This window comes from Anoplopoma fimbria, chromosome 3 (assembly GCF_027596085.1).
Source record: "Anoplopoma fimbria isolate UVic2021 breed Golden Eagle Sablefish chromosome 3, Afim_UVic_2022, whole genome shotgun sequence".
NCBI classification, from domain to species: Eukaryota; Metazoa; Chordata; class Actinopteri; order Perciformes; family Anoplopomatidae; genus Anoplopoma; species Anoplopoma fimbria.
In genome coordinates this window covers 11,068,795-11,080,557 of record NC_072451.1, presented here as the reverse complement: position 1 = coordinate 11,080,557, position 11,763 = coordinate 11,068,795, and the positions used below count along the sequence as shown (strand labels likewise).

The following is an 11,763-nucleotide window of genomic DNA, read 5'->3' as shown; positions in this document are numbered from 1 at the left end:
GTTTCGGACTGCTCAAGTCTTTTAGATGGTATAGAAATTGTTCTCTAAGAATTTGGGGGTGCAAGCAATTGACATTACAGAATTAAATACTCTCACATAATTGATATTTTACTCATTGATAGCGATATTTAATATTTAAAGATTCTGCATTTTTAAATGTTTTGGTAAAACTTTTAGGCCAATAGAAAAAAATCAGTGAATGATTCAGTATTCCTCCAGCACAATGTGTGCCAGACAGTGTAGAGAAGACTGGACGTTCTTTTTTGGCGTGCACACCTCGCGCTGGCCACACTACGGAAAACACAAACCTAGCTTTAAGCTTGGTTTATATTCGTCCTTACAAACACGGCCGATTCCTTTTAAATGCTTAAGAAACAGGTCTTAAAAATCTACTTTTGAGAAAATATTATGCCAGACAGATCGGTCAGTCTGCAGTTGATACTTCACTTCTTTCTTTAAAGGGCAATACAGGCAGTAAGAATGTCAGAAAAAACTCATCCTATAATATACAATACATTTTTTTATGATATAATATGTCATTAGTCATACAGATATAGTCATAAAATAAATAAAGTATTTAATAAAACGTCATACTAAGCTATGGCATGGAAATATAAAGAATAATAATATAGTATGTTATACATTTTTTTTTTAATAAAAAGTCTGAGCTTAGTCTGCCATTAAAAAGTCAGAATGAATATAGTATAGTATTTCATAAGAATAATATTCCTGTGTAATAAAATAGGTCATAAAAAGTCATTAAAGTATGCTAAAGGAAATAATATTGTTTGTATGAAAAATGTCATAAACCATTTCATAGTAAAGTATCCCATAGTTCTTAATAATATAGTATGTAAAATATGTCATATTATGTAATGACATTAAAAAAGTATTTTAGTATGTTAGTAAAATGTCATTGAACAGTAATCACATATTATGATTTTTCTGATACATTGTCATAAAAAACTCATAGTATAGAATGTTGAAATAAGTTGTATTAAAGCCATAGTATTGTATGTCAAAAAACGTCATAAAGCCATAGTATAGTATGTTAAAAAAACGTTATAGTATAATATGTCTAAAAAAGTCATGGTATAGTATTAAACCCCAGGAAATACAAGTTTAAGAACCTTAAGATATTGTTTTGAGAAATATTAAAAGGTACACAGATTCGTTACTGATACTAGACAGAGATGTGTTTCGTATAATTAACCAAAGGTTTTATTAAGGAATCACAGAAAAATAATCAAATTTGCAGGGAAGGGAGCTGCGCGGGGAGAAAAGAATATGAATGGACAAATGAAAAGTACTGGAATAAGGGATTTGATGTTATTCTCATTACATTTTAATCTTAAAAGACCTTGCTAAAAACTCCAAAACTAGATCACAAGCTAATATTCTAAAATGTCCTATCCAACATAAAATAAACAGTGGGAGTTAAGTTGAGGCCACTGGTGGAAAGGCAGACTAAACTGATGCGTGCCCAGGGGGGCTACCAGTAACTCACCTCAGGTGCAACATAGCAATACTCAACAGAATGGTGCAGTCTACACTCTTACCCCCGTGTTTACACATGCATGCATACAGTGTAGGGACCTCACCACGGGGGCCTAAAGAAAAAGGGAACTAATACCAAAACGAATACATACAAATAAACAAACAAACCCAGTTGGTTGAATGATATAAATTAAATGTTAAACAGGCAAAACAGACAAAGAAAAACAGCAAAAACAAACCAAGCAAAACCAAACCATGCAAAACAGCAGCAGGTGAACCTACAAATGAAAAACAATGCTGCAAAATAATGCAAATCAAGATTTTGACTACTTACCACCTCATATATGGGGTATTTACATATGTGTCACTCAAGGGCAGGACAAGGATGGAGTTTTCTAAAACAATTCAGCCAACCTATTTTAACAGCCAGTGTTAAAATAGGTGGCTGTATCTCAAACTTTGGCATGCTAACTTATGAAATACATACCTATAACCTGAAAACCACTACGAGCCACCACTGAGACAGGACAGGGGCCTTTTATTAGCTGGCCTTGATTAGGTTAATTGGTTGGGGAGGAGCAAGCCTGAGGGCTGCGTTCACAATGAAACACACACTATGCTTCACAAACTGGGGAGCATTCCCCACCACATTTACTATGACGTATTTTTTGACACATTTTATGGCATGTCCTACTATGACCTTTTTGACGTGTGCCTACCAGGTGTGACTCAGAACAGATGTCCTTCCATGTGTCCTCAGAGATTTCCTGCTGTAACTTTCTTTTAATGTGAAATCATTTATATGGTTTCATTGATTTGAGAATCTGATTGGAAAGATTGGAAACTACCAGATTTATCAAGTTGGGTGCAAGTACTGTTCTATTGCTGAAGGCGATTTACATTTGAATTTAAGTTTTCTCATGTTTGTCAAGAAATTGTCTACTTTTTAAATACCTAAAGCAATCAGTGTCTGGGAGGCCAGACTCCTCTTTAATCCGGGCAAATGATTTATTGATATCTGAGTCTATATAGGTCATTTTTGAAGTCTGGATCTAGTCGTAGTGTTGCAAAATTGTTAATGAATTTGTGTTGTTAAGGTTGCAGGGAGGGGGATATGGGCCTGTATGAACTACACTCAGTGTAGTGTTTACCTTCTTTAATGATTATTGATACGGTGACATCTCTCCATGATGGAGCAAGAGTGCCTGTTTTCTAGTACAGTTATATGCCTGTTATAAAAGAAGTGATAGAAGATCTTTAAATGTTGTGAGGTTTGTGATTACTCCTTGAAGCTCAGTGTCAGTTAAAGGCAAATCATTTTTATATTTTTACATTTTTATCAAAATAGAACAGTCTAGCCCAACATAAGACCTCAAATTACAAGGAACATGAACTAGGCACAAAATAATATATATATATATAATATAATATATTGGTATATAACGGTTGTGAAGCAACCATTATTTTGGTTGCTTCACACTACATATTGTGTGAACCAACCCCCTCAAGGGAACAATATGTGGGAGGAGACATGTTGTTTTGAGAGCAGGTTGGTTCACCCAACTTATGGGAGGGGCAAACATGTAAAGGTATCTTTGCACTGATCCTTTACTCTCCCAGTTCAAAATGACCTCTCAGACAAGTTTTTTCTGTCAGTGAAGTTTTGCCAAAGAGCTTTGAAAATAAAACAGGGAAGAATAAAGCCAATGTTGAGAAGGACCCTGATCTGGAGGAATCCTCCTCTGATAAAGTGAGCCAACAAACTCGTAATGCAAGGATGTCTCATTTTGATTGTACAAACTGGAAAATAAGAAAGGCCCTTTGATTTAAGTTGTGACATTGCATTTAATAAAAAGTGTTTACACATTCATCATTACAAACATTTTCATACAGTGGTAAAAAAATCCTGAGATATTTAAGCTGGCGGCAAGCTGGCGGCGAACTGAGCTCAGAGCAGCTACATGTGTGAAACCTGCTCCAGAGAACTCTGCATCATGTCATGATGGGAGTCAAAGATGACCCCTAGCAGGACTGCTCTTCACCTGTGTGAATCATTTATTGTGTGCTCGTTGTCGTCTGATGATATCGGGCGTGTGTGCTCCCTTGTGATTGTGTGTCAGCGTCAGTCATCTTGTTGCACTGCAACAGCTTCGTACTGTGGCGACTGTTGGTAGAGACAGTAGTGCTGAGTCATGAAGAGGATGTCAAACAGCACAGAGAACAGACCCAGGCCAAACTTTGTAGGATCACCAAACATGAGGCTCCACTGGTCTGAGGAGAGACACATCACAGTTAGTACAAAAGAACATTCTCTGTCAGTCAGAGATACAGTTTACTTCTTATTGTGACATATGCGTTTAATCCTCTGTCAATAAATCACATTTTGACAACTGACAGCCCTAAAATGCTACAAAAGACACCAGATGAAGAACAGGATGAGGCATAACATAGTCACCATTGTTGTAAGACTCTAAAATCATCTGTAGAATACTGAGGATGCCCCCAGTGAAGTCCAGCAGCACGTTGCCTATACTCCACCCTTCAGTACTCTGTTTCTTGTAGTTCATGTACGCCTGGAAAAACAGATACAACACCATCCGTCAGGGATTATTCATCCAATGAACAATTAATCATAAGGGTCATTTTTACTGCATGGCTACTGTATGCCAATGTATTACACTGTCCGGGTGTTTCCATGCTCTGTTTGTGTGTGTATATGTATGTATGTATGTATGTATGTATGTATGTATGTATGTATGTATGTATGTATGTATGTATGTATGTATGTATGTATGTATGTATGTATGTATGTATGTATGTATGTATGTATGTATGTATGTATGTATGTATGTGTGTTCATAGCTTACCTGCGGCACATATTTGACCAGAGTGACTGCTAGCTTAATGTAGGAGACATAGTAGAGGTAATCCAACCAGGTGATCTGTTTGGCTACAGCCAGAAACAAGCTGACCAAGGCAAAGGTCCAGCCAATCACCAACAAGACCACGGCCGTACGGGAGACCTTCTGACCCCCCCTCTGGAAGAGAGCAGACACAGAGGATTAACCTGGCAGCGATCCCTGTGGACAAAAGCACCAGAGTCCCTTCAGACAACCTCTGGGACTAGATGACCGGCATCAAGATTAACTATGTAGAAACAGATAATAGTCCCACTGATGTTTGTTTTAATTCACTTATTCATTCAAAGCGCCTCTACCCTGCAGTATCTTCAGGGTAATAAGCTAAGACATAATTTTGAGAAATACACTTTTTCTTTTAAGTGTGCTGCAAGGTTACCATATGAGCAGACTAGTGTAAGCTTACTCTGGACAATAGTAACACTTATAACTAGCTAGAGTTAATGTCAGTTACTCCCACATTAAATTCATAAGGGAAAGTTGGACTACTCAGGTATAAATTTGAGAAATACAGTTTTTGTATAAAATGTGATCTTCTTAGCTTAATGTCAAATACATAAAGCTAAGCAGTTTCTGTGAGAGTGTAAGAACACAATGTTTAGAAAAACTGGCTGCGATGTAAGGAGCGCCAGCTAAAATCTTTCCTAGAGCACCAAACGGGTCAGAACCGGCTCGGAGCTTCATGATGTATCCTGTCATGTCACAGCTTATCTGCGTTACAGACACACACCTCAAACACAGCAGCCTGGCTGATGTAGACCACACAGAGCAGGAGAGCATGGAGACTGAAGAAGACATCGTTAGCGCTGACGGGGTTAATTCCATTCGGGTTGCTCTTCAGAAACTCCTCCTGCAGGGCGGACACAGCAGACACTGTATACTGTACATGCTTCGTACAAGATGTTAACAGGACAAACACAACCACAACCACTTCACTACCCTGGAACATGAATAAATCTAAACTTAATTTATTCATGTCCATTTGCTGTGGATTGTAATGTCAGGCCCATATAACTACAGCTGTGTCTCTGGCTGCACACTGTTGTAGAGTCAGCATTTTACTTGTGGAAGGTTTCTCCAGACCCTGCAGTACTGAACATGACTGATAGACTGAGCTTCATGAGTACAAACAGTGCAGTGCTTGAAGTTACCTTTATATAAGGTACCCAGAACAGCCCTATGTTGAAGACACTGTAGGCGATGAAGCCAGTCAGGTTGAGAGCCAGGAAGTCAAAGTTGAGACCTACAACACTGAAAACAAACACATTGCTTATACTTGTCAGTTTATTGGACCTTTGTTGCATGTTATACCTATCTGTCTAATAAAGACAAAACACTTATTATTATTACAAATATATCATTATGTTAACACAAACATGGTTAATATGCTGATATTTGTAATTATTACAGTATTACAGGAAATACCGACTTAATATGGTACCAGACAATGTAGTTTAGCTCAAGCAGACACAATTTAGACATTGTGTCTGCTTTCAGAACTAGAGTTCTGAATGTTTAGATGAATGAGTGAATCTACCTCTTCCTCCTACAGTTCTCCCAGACCTGTGGATAGAAGGACACCGACCAGGCCAGAAAGTAAATCCAGCCAATCACCTGGCTGATCACCGACAGGACGCTGCTATGGACAACCATGAAGTGGATCCTGAAGGACAAACTAGAGGAGAGAGAGATCAGGCTCACAGACACAAAGACTCTGGACGGTGGTGATGTCACCTCATACTCTACAGTCCTTTCAGCACCACTCACAGTAAAGCCAGGTGTTCTAGTAGACCCTGCATCTTATCGGAGCTAGCCTCTAGTTTATTTTACGGGACTCTATCGTCATGCTGAACTGATGGAACAGTGGACCGATTGTAAACTCAGATTTTCTGTCCAAACCCCACTGGGCCGGACACAATGGGATTTTTTAAAACTCCCCGGGGCTTGAATCAGGTCGGGCTGATAATCTTAAAATGTAGACCTGTAGTCTGTGTGATGTCATGAATAAAGTTTGGGCTGTGTTGCCATCAACCCAGTACAAGTAATGAAAAGGTTGAGATTTGTATATCGTCTCACAAATGTCTGTTACCACAATAAAAATATACAGCGGGTAAAATAAGTATTGAACACGTCACCATTTTTCTCAGTAAATATATTTCTAAAGGTGCTATTGACATGAAATTTTCATCAGATGTCGGTAACAACCCAAGTAATCCATACATACAAAGAAAAACAAACAAATAAGTTCAGAAATTAAGTTATGTGTAATCAAATGGAATGACACAGGGAAAAAGTATTGAACACATGAAGAAAGGGAGGTGCAAAAAGGCATGGAAAGCCAAGACACCAGCTGAAATCTATCAGTAATTAGAAAGCAATCCTGCCCCTTGTCAGTGCAAATTAATATCAGCTGGTTCAGTCCCAACTGATGGCCTATAAAAAGGTGTCTCATTACCAAGCTGTCACACAAGAAACATCTCATGATGGGTAAAAGCAAAGAGCTCTCTCAAGACCTTCGCAACCTTATTGTTGCAAAACATACTGATGGCATTGGTTACAGAAGGATTTCTAAACTTCTGAATGTTCCAGTGAGCACTGCTGGGGCCATAATCCGGAAGTGGAAAGAACATAATTTCACCATAAACCGGTCATGATCAGGTGCTCCTCGCAAGATTTCTGACAGAGGAGTGAAAATAATTATCAGAAGAGTCGTCCAAGAGCCAAGGACCACTTATGGAGAGCTTCAGAAAGACCTGGAATTAGCAGGTACAATTGTTTCAAAGAAAACAATAAGTAATGCACTCAACCGCCGTGGCCTGTATGCACGCTCACCACGCAAGACTCCATTGCTGAAGAAAAAGCATGTTGAAGCTCGTTTAAAGTTTGCTGCACAACATTTAGACAAGCCTGTGAAATACTGGGAGAATATAGTCTGGTCAGATGAGACCAAAACTGAACTCTTTGGATGCCATAATACACACCACGTTTGGAGGTGGGAACATCATGGTGTGGGGCTGTTTTTCAGCATACGGCACTGGCAAACTTCATATAACTGAAGGAAGGATGAATGGAAAAATGTACCGAGACATTCTTGATAAAAATCTGCTGCCATCTACCAGGATGATGAAGATGAAACAAGGGTGGACATTTTAGCAAGACAATGATCCCAAACACACAGCCAAGGAAACTCTCTATTGGTTCTAGAGAAAGAAAATAAAGCTGCTAGAATGGCCCAGCCAATCACCTGACTTGAATCCAATAGAAAATCTATGGAAAGAACTAAAGATCAGAGTTCATAGAAGAGGCCCACGGAACCTTCAAGATTTGAAGACTGTTTGTGTGGAAGAATGGGCCAAAATCACACCTGAGCAATGCATGCGACTAGTTTCTCCATACAGGAGGCGACTTGAAGCTGTCATTACCAACAAAGGCTTTTTGTATTTATTACACATAACTTAATTTCTGAACTTATTTGTTTAGTTTTCTTTGTATGTATGGATTACTTGTTTCCGACATCTGATGAATATTTCATGTCAATAGCACCTTTAGAAATATATTTACTGAGAAAAATGGTGACGTGTTCAATACTTATTTTACCCGCTGTACATTACATACATACATATATATACTATTTTTGTTTATTTAAATACAGTGAAAGGGAATGTCCATTATGTCGCTCCGTGCGGCTTCTGTGCAGACACCCACCTGTTGAGGTCTGTGTTGTTGCTAAGCAGGTACGTGGTCACCTGACCGACATCGTGGGCCGTCACATTGAAACTCACAGAGGTTGTATCCGCTGGCAGCAACACCTAAACAAAAAGGTTTTAGTCAACAGCTGACTGGGGGACAGTCCTGTGTGAGATAAAGGAATGAGCACATGAGCATAAATAAATCCAATCCTCGTCTGCTGTTGCTTTGGCTGATCCTCCAGAGTCACTTTGCACTTCAGTACAACATGTTGAGTGAATTTCACTGATCCGGGCTCTGAATTATCTTAAGAATGTTAAGTTATACTGTTTCACCAGTGTGTCTCATAATAATGAGGCATGTCAATTTTGCAAATTTACATTTCATTGGATTCATACGCTGGGTTTATGAATGTGTCAAACTTGATATTTTAGCCCGATGATGGTGCTGGAGGAAAGGTAAACTGTGGTCACCAAAATACATAAGTACAGGTACATAAAGGAAGGTGAAAAATAAAAATAAAATAAATACATATTCAGAAGTATATATATAAAAAACAAAAAAACAAAAAACAAAAAAAAGAATAGAAAATATCTCAAATCCATGTTGTAGTCATCTCAAGTGATGTAGAAAATCTTAGAGCCAGACTGGGCGAGTAGTCTGAAGTATGTTTCACTCCTGCTACATGCAGCACAACGTGTTGTATTAGGGGTCATGGGTTACCTGCTCAGGCACTGTGATTATAGACGAGTAGTTCAACTTGGAGCTGAATGTCACATTCAACTGAATCACGGCTGACTGGTTGAGAGGGGAACTAGGGGAAGACACAAAAGTCCAGTCAGAACAACACTGATCCTCACAGATGCTTTTACACACTATAGGAGCACACATCCGCCACAGTTTTTTTTTGATTATTTTATTAATAAAAAAAAGAAATCATGGCACAGAAGAAGTTCCACACTGACGAGACATTGAGGATAGTATCTGTGCAGTGGTGTTCCGACTTAAAGCTTTCATGTGGTGGCTGACATGTCGGTAAATGTGTTGGCAAATAATCTGAAATATGAGACTGACCACGGCAGTCAGCTGGAAACCAGCCGCTATCAAATGGCAGCAGGGTGCATCTCTACTTTAACAACATTTCATAGCTGAACAAATCCTGAAAAAACTGAATCTGTGTCCTAATGGACCTCTAACCAACATATAACTGTACATTGTGTACTGTGAATTTACAGAGAAGGCCTTTGGTGGACTGTAAAAATACTGGTGTAAATTCTCTTTTAAATACAAAGTGCAGTCTCTCATAACCCACCTACAACGGTGTCAGCTGTGTGTCAGAGAAGCTAACGCTACACATTTGCTAATTGCTACTTGCTGCAGGCTGTGTTCTGGGGTTACCTGGGAGTTATGGTGATGTTGTCCTGAGAGTTTTCCTCAAGCGTGACAGTATGTGGAGCCAACAGATACACTCCGGACTCTGGAGGACAGACAGAAAAAACTATTTAACGATTAGTGAAATGTAATTTATCAGTCCAAGATGCTCACAGAAATAAACAATACATAGGATTAACATCATAATAAACATATTCATTTACAACTTTCCCTACATCATAAGGGTTACTAAATGCTACATGTTTAACTTTTTCAGAACCTGTACATCTACATCTCCGTTTACTGGGTGAAAAAATAACCGCTTTAAGTCAACAGCCAGATCCTGTGTCAAGGATGTGGCCTCACTGAAATGAACAGCCAAACGGCCATAACAGTCATTCACCAGAGATGTTGGTTAGCGTCAACAGGAGCAGCAGCTGAGCAGCTAGCCATCTCTTTGCCCGGCCCAGACCGGCCATCTCTGCAAAATGATGGACACCGCCGACCTAAAGGACACAAGGCACACATCGGAGCAATGTCATCACAGTCATTTACATATAACATGTTACAACATGATGATATTCAAAACTGTGGTGACACAAGGCTGACAGACCAGGATGGGGGACGGACGGGGACGGGACACACGACACTGGGTCTTTTACTTTTTAAGATCTTTAACTTTAATTAAATTTTATTTGGTTTTAATGTTTGGTATTAAAATGCTCTCAGTTCGACTAGTTTGCACACGTTTACATCATGAACATATTTACATTAAGACTACAAGATTATGAAAGACTAAAAAGATGAAAAGACGAAATTGGGAGATAATTAAGTAAGAAAGTAAAATACAAAAATAAGTAATTTGTCAATTAATTATTTTCTATTTTTCTGCATATTTATTCATTTTTTTTATTTAACCTGGACATTTATTTGACAGTTGAGGAAATTATTTCTACATTTTCTTCTTTATCATTTTCTTTATTGAGTCATTTATATATTTACTATAATGACAGCTTTAATCCTCCATACTTTAAACTACACTTTATTTGTGTAGCACCTTTCATACAGAGTAGTGCAGCTCAAAGTGCTTCAAACATGACTGACAAGCTGAAAATAAGACAAAAAGAATAAAAAAAGGATAAGGGAGGCATAAACATTTAACTTATATATACACAAGTATATATACAAAAGTCCGTATATGAACATAAAAACACAACCACAATGAAATGGAATTAAAAGGTAATAGTGCAAAATGGAGGTGCTATAGCGGATTGACTGATTCATTGTTCATCAGAGTGAAAGCTGTTCTGGTGTGTTGTTGTTCTGTCGTACAGATACAGTAAGAGGACACCTCTCTGTCCCGATGTAAAAATAAAACCAATCAAAACATCTGTATGAGGGTCTATGTGAAGACGGACAACATTATACTACAAACAGCTGCTCGTTCGTAGAGGTTACTACCTACCACATCACATGAAGCGTGTCTTTACAAAAGTGAAACAGAGAAGTCTGAATGTGAAGCTGTGTCGTTAGAACACATATATGTATATTACATATATTACATATTATATATATTAAAGTAAAGTATCAACTCAAATAACTCAATGTTTGAAACCGCAAATTGACTTTATCTGGACAAATAAACATAAACATAAAGAAACTTACGCCAGCTGAGTGGACTGCTTCCTCAGCAGCAGGTCACAAGGCACTTTTGGATTTGTTTTCTTCCTCTTTTAAGTCCGGCTTCTTCTTCTTTTTTCTTCTTCTTCGTTGGTCATTTACGGCAGCCCGCATCTGTTATGTTGCGTTGCTGCCACCGTCTGGAGATAAACCATTACTGCACCATCTTCATCCCTGATGCTTTGACCTGTCTCTCAATAGGTCAGACATTTGATTCCTTTTTCTTTCCCTCCATACTTAAGAATAAGAACACTTCTTATTGGTATTTCATCACTTCTCTTACTGCCCTATAACTCACACATGACATGAGTACATGCTAGAACTTGTTTGGGTGTTGCCTTAAATGAATAGTCACTATTCAGGTAGCACTTTACCTTTTGAATGAAAACAAAGATTAACCAATAAACTGCTAAAGATCACTCATGATAATAGCCAATAAATGAATAATAAAAAGTGCCGCTGGATGGTCATAATTGAATTACAAAAAACTGTTTATGTAGAATAAGCACATCATTTTGTTATGGAAATTTTACTTTTTTAGAAAAAAGATTAAAAATAAATTAAGACAATACTTTATATGGTGTTGCCTTTTCAAGGAAGTATATAGCAA

General features: G+C 38.2%; 1 protein-coding gene across 1 annotated transcript; it reads right to left on the bottom strand.

The window, feature by feature from the left end:
* Positions 1 to 3,318: 3,318 nt before the first annotated feature.
* On the bottom strand, positions 3,319 to 11,224 carry ctns (cystinosin, lysosomal cystine transporter). The gene is made up of 11 exons (XM_054596885.1): positions 11,139 to 11,224; positions 9,877 to 9,979; positions 9,501 to 9,579; positions 8,826 to 8,916; positions 8,121 to 8,224; positions 5,953 to 6,090; positions 5,567 to 5,666; positions 5,146 to 5,265; positions 4,365 to 4,535; positions 3,953 to 4,070; positions 3,319 to 3,768 (listed from the first exon to the last, which is right to left on the bottom strand). The coding sequence occupies exons 2-11, from the start codon at positions 9,950 to 9,952 to the stop codon at positions 3,620 to 3,622; spliced, it is 1,146 nt and encodes a 381-aa protein (XP_054452860.1). The 5' UTR covers positions 9,953 to 9,979; positions 11,139 to 11,224; the 3' UTR covers positions 3,319 to 3,619.
* Between the last annotated feature and the right edge of the window lie 539 nt (positions 11,225 to 11,763).

Excerpts from the sequence above, each read along its gene's own strand:
- ctns (XM_054596885.1), bottom strand. The coding sequence starts at position 9,952 with ATGGCCGGTCTGGGCCGGGCAAAGAGATGGCTAGCTGCTCAGCTGCTG. Across the intron at positions 6,091-8,120 it reads AACAACACAGACCTCAACAG|TTTGTCCTTCAGGATCCACT; the intron begins GTGGGTGTCTGC and ends TCTCTCCTCTAG. Across the intron at positions 4,536-5,145 it reads GCCAGGCTGCTGTGTTTGAG|AGGGGGGGTCAGAAGGTCTC; the intron begins GTGTGTGTCTGT and ends GCTCTCTTCCAG.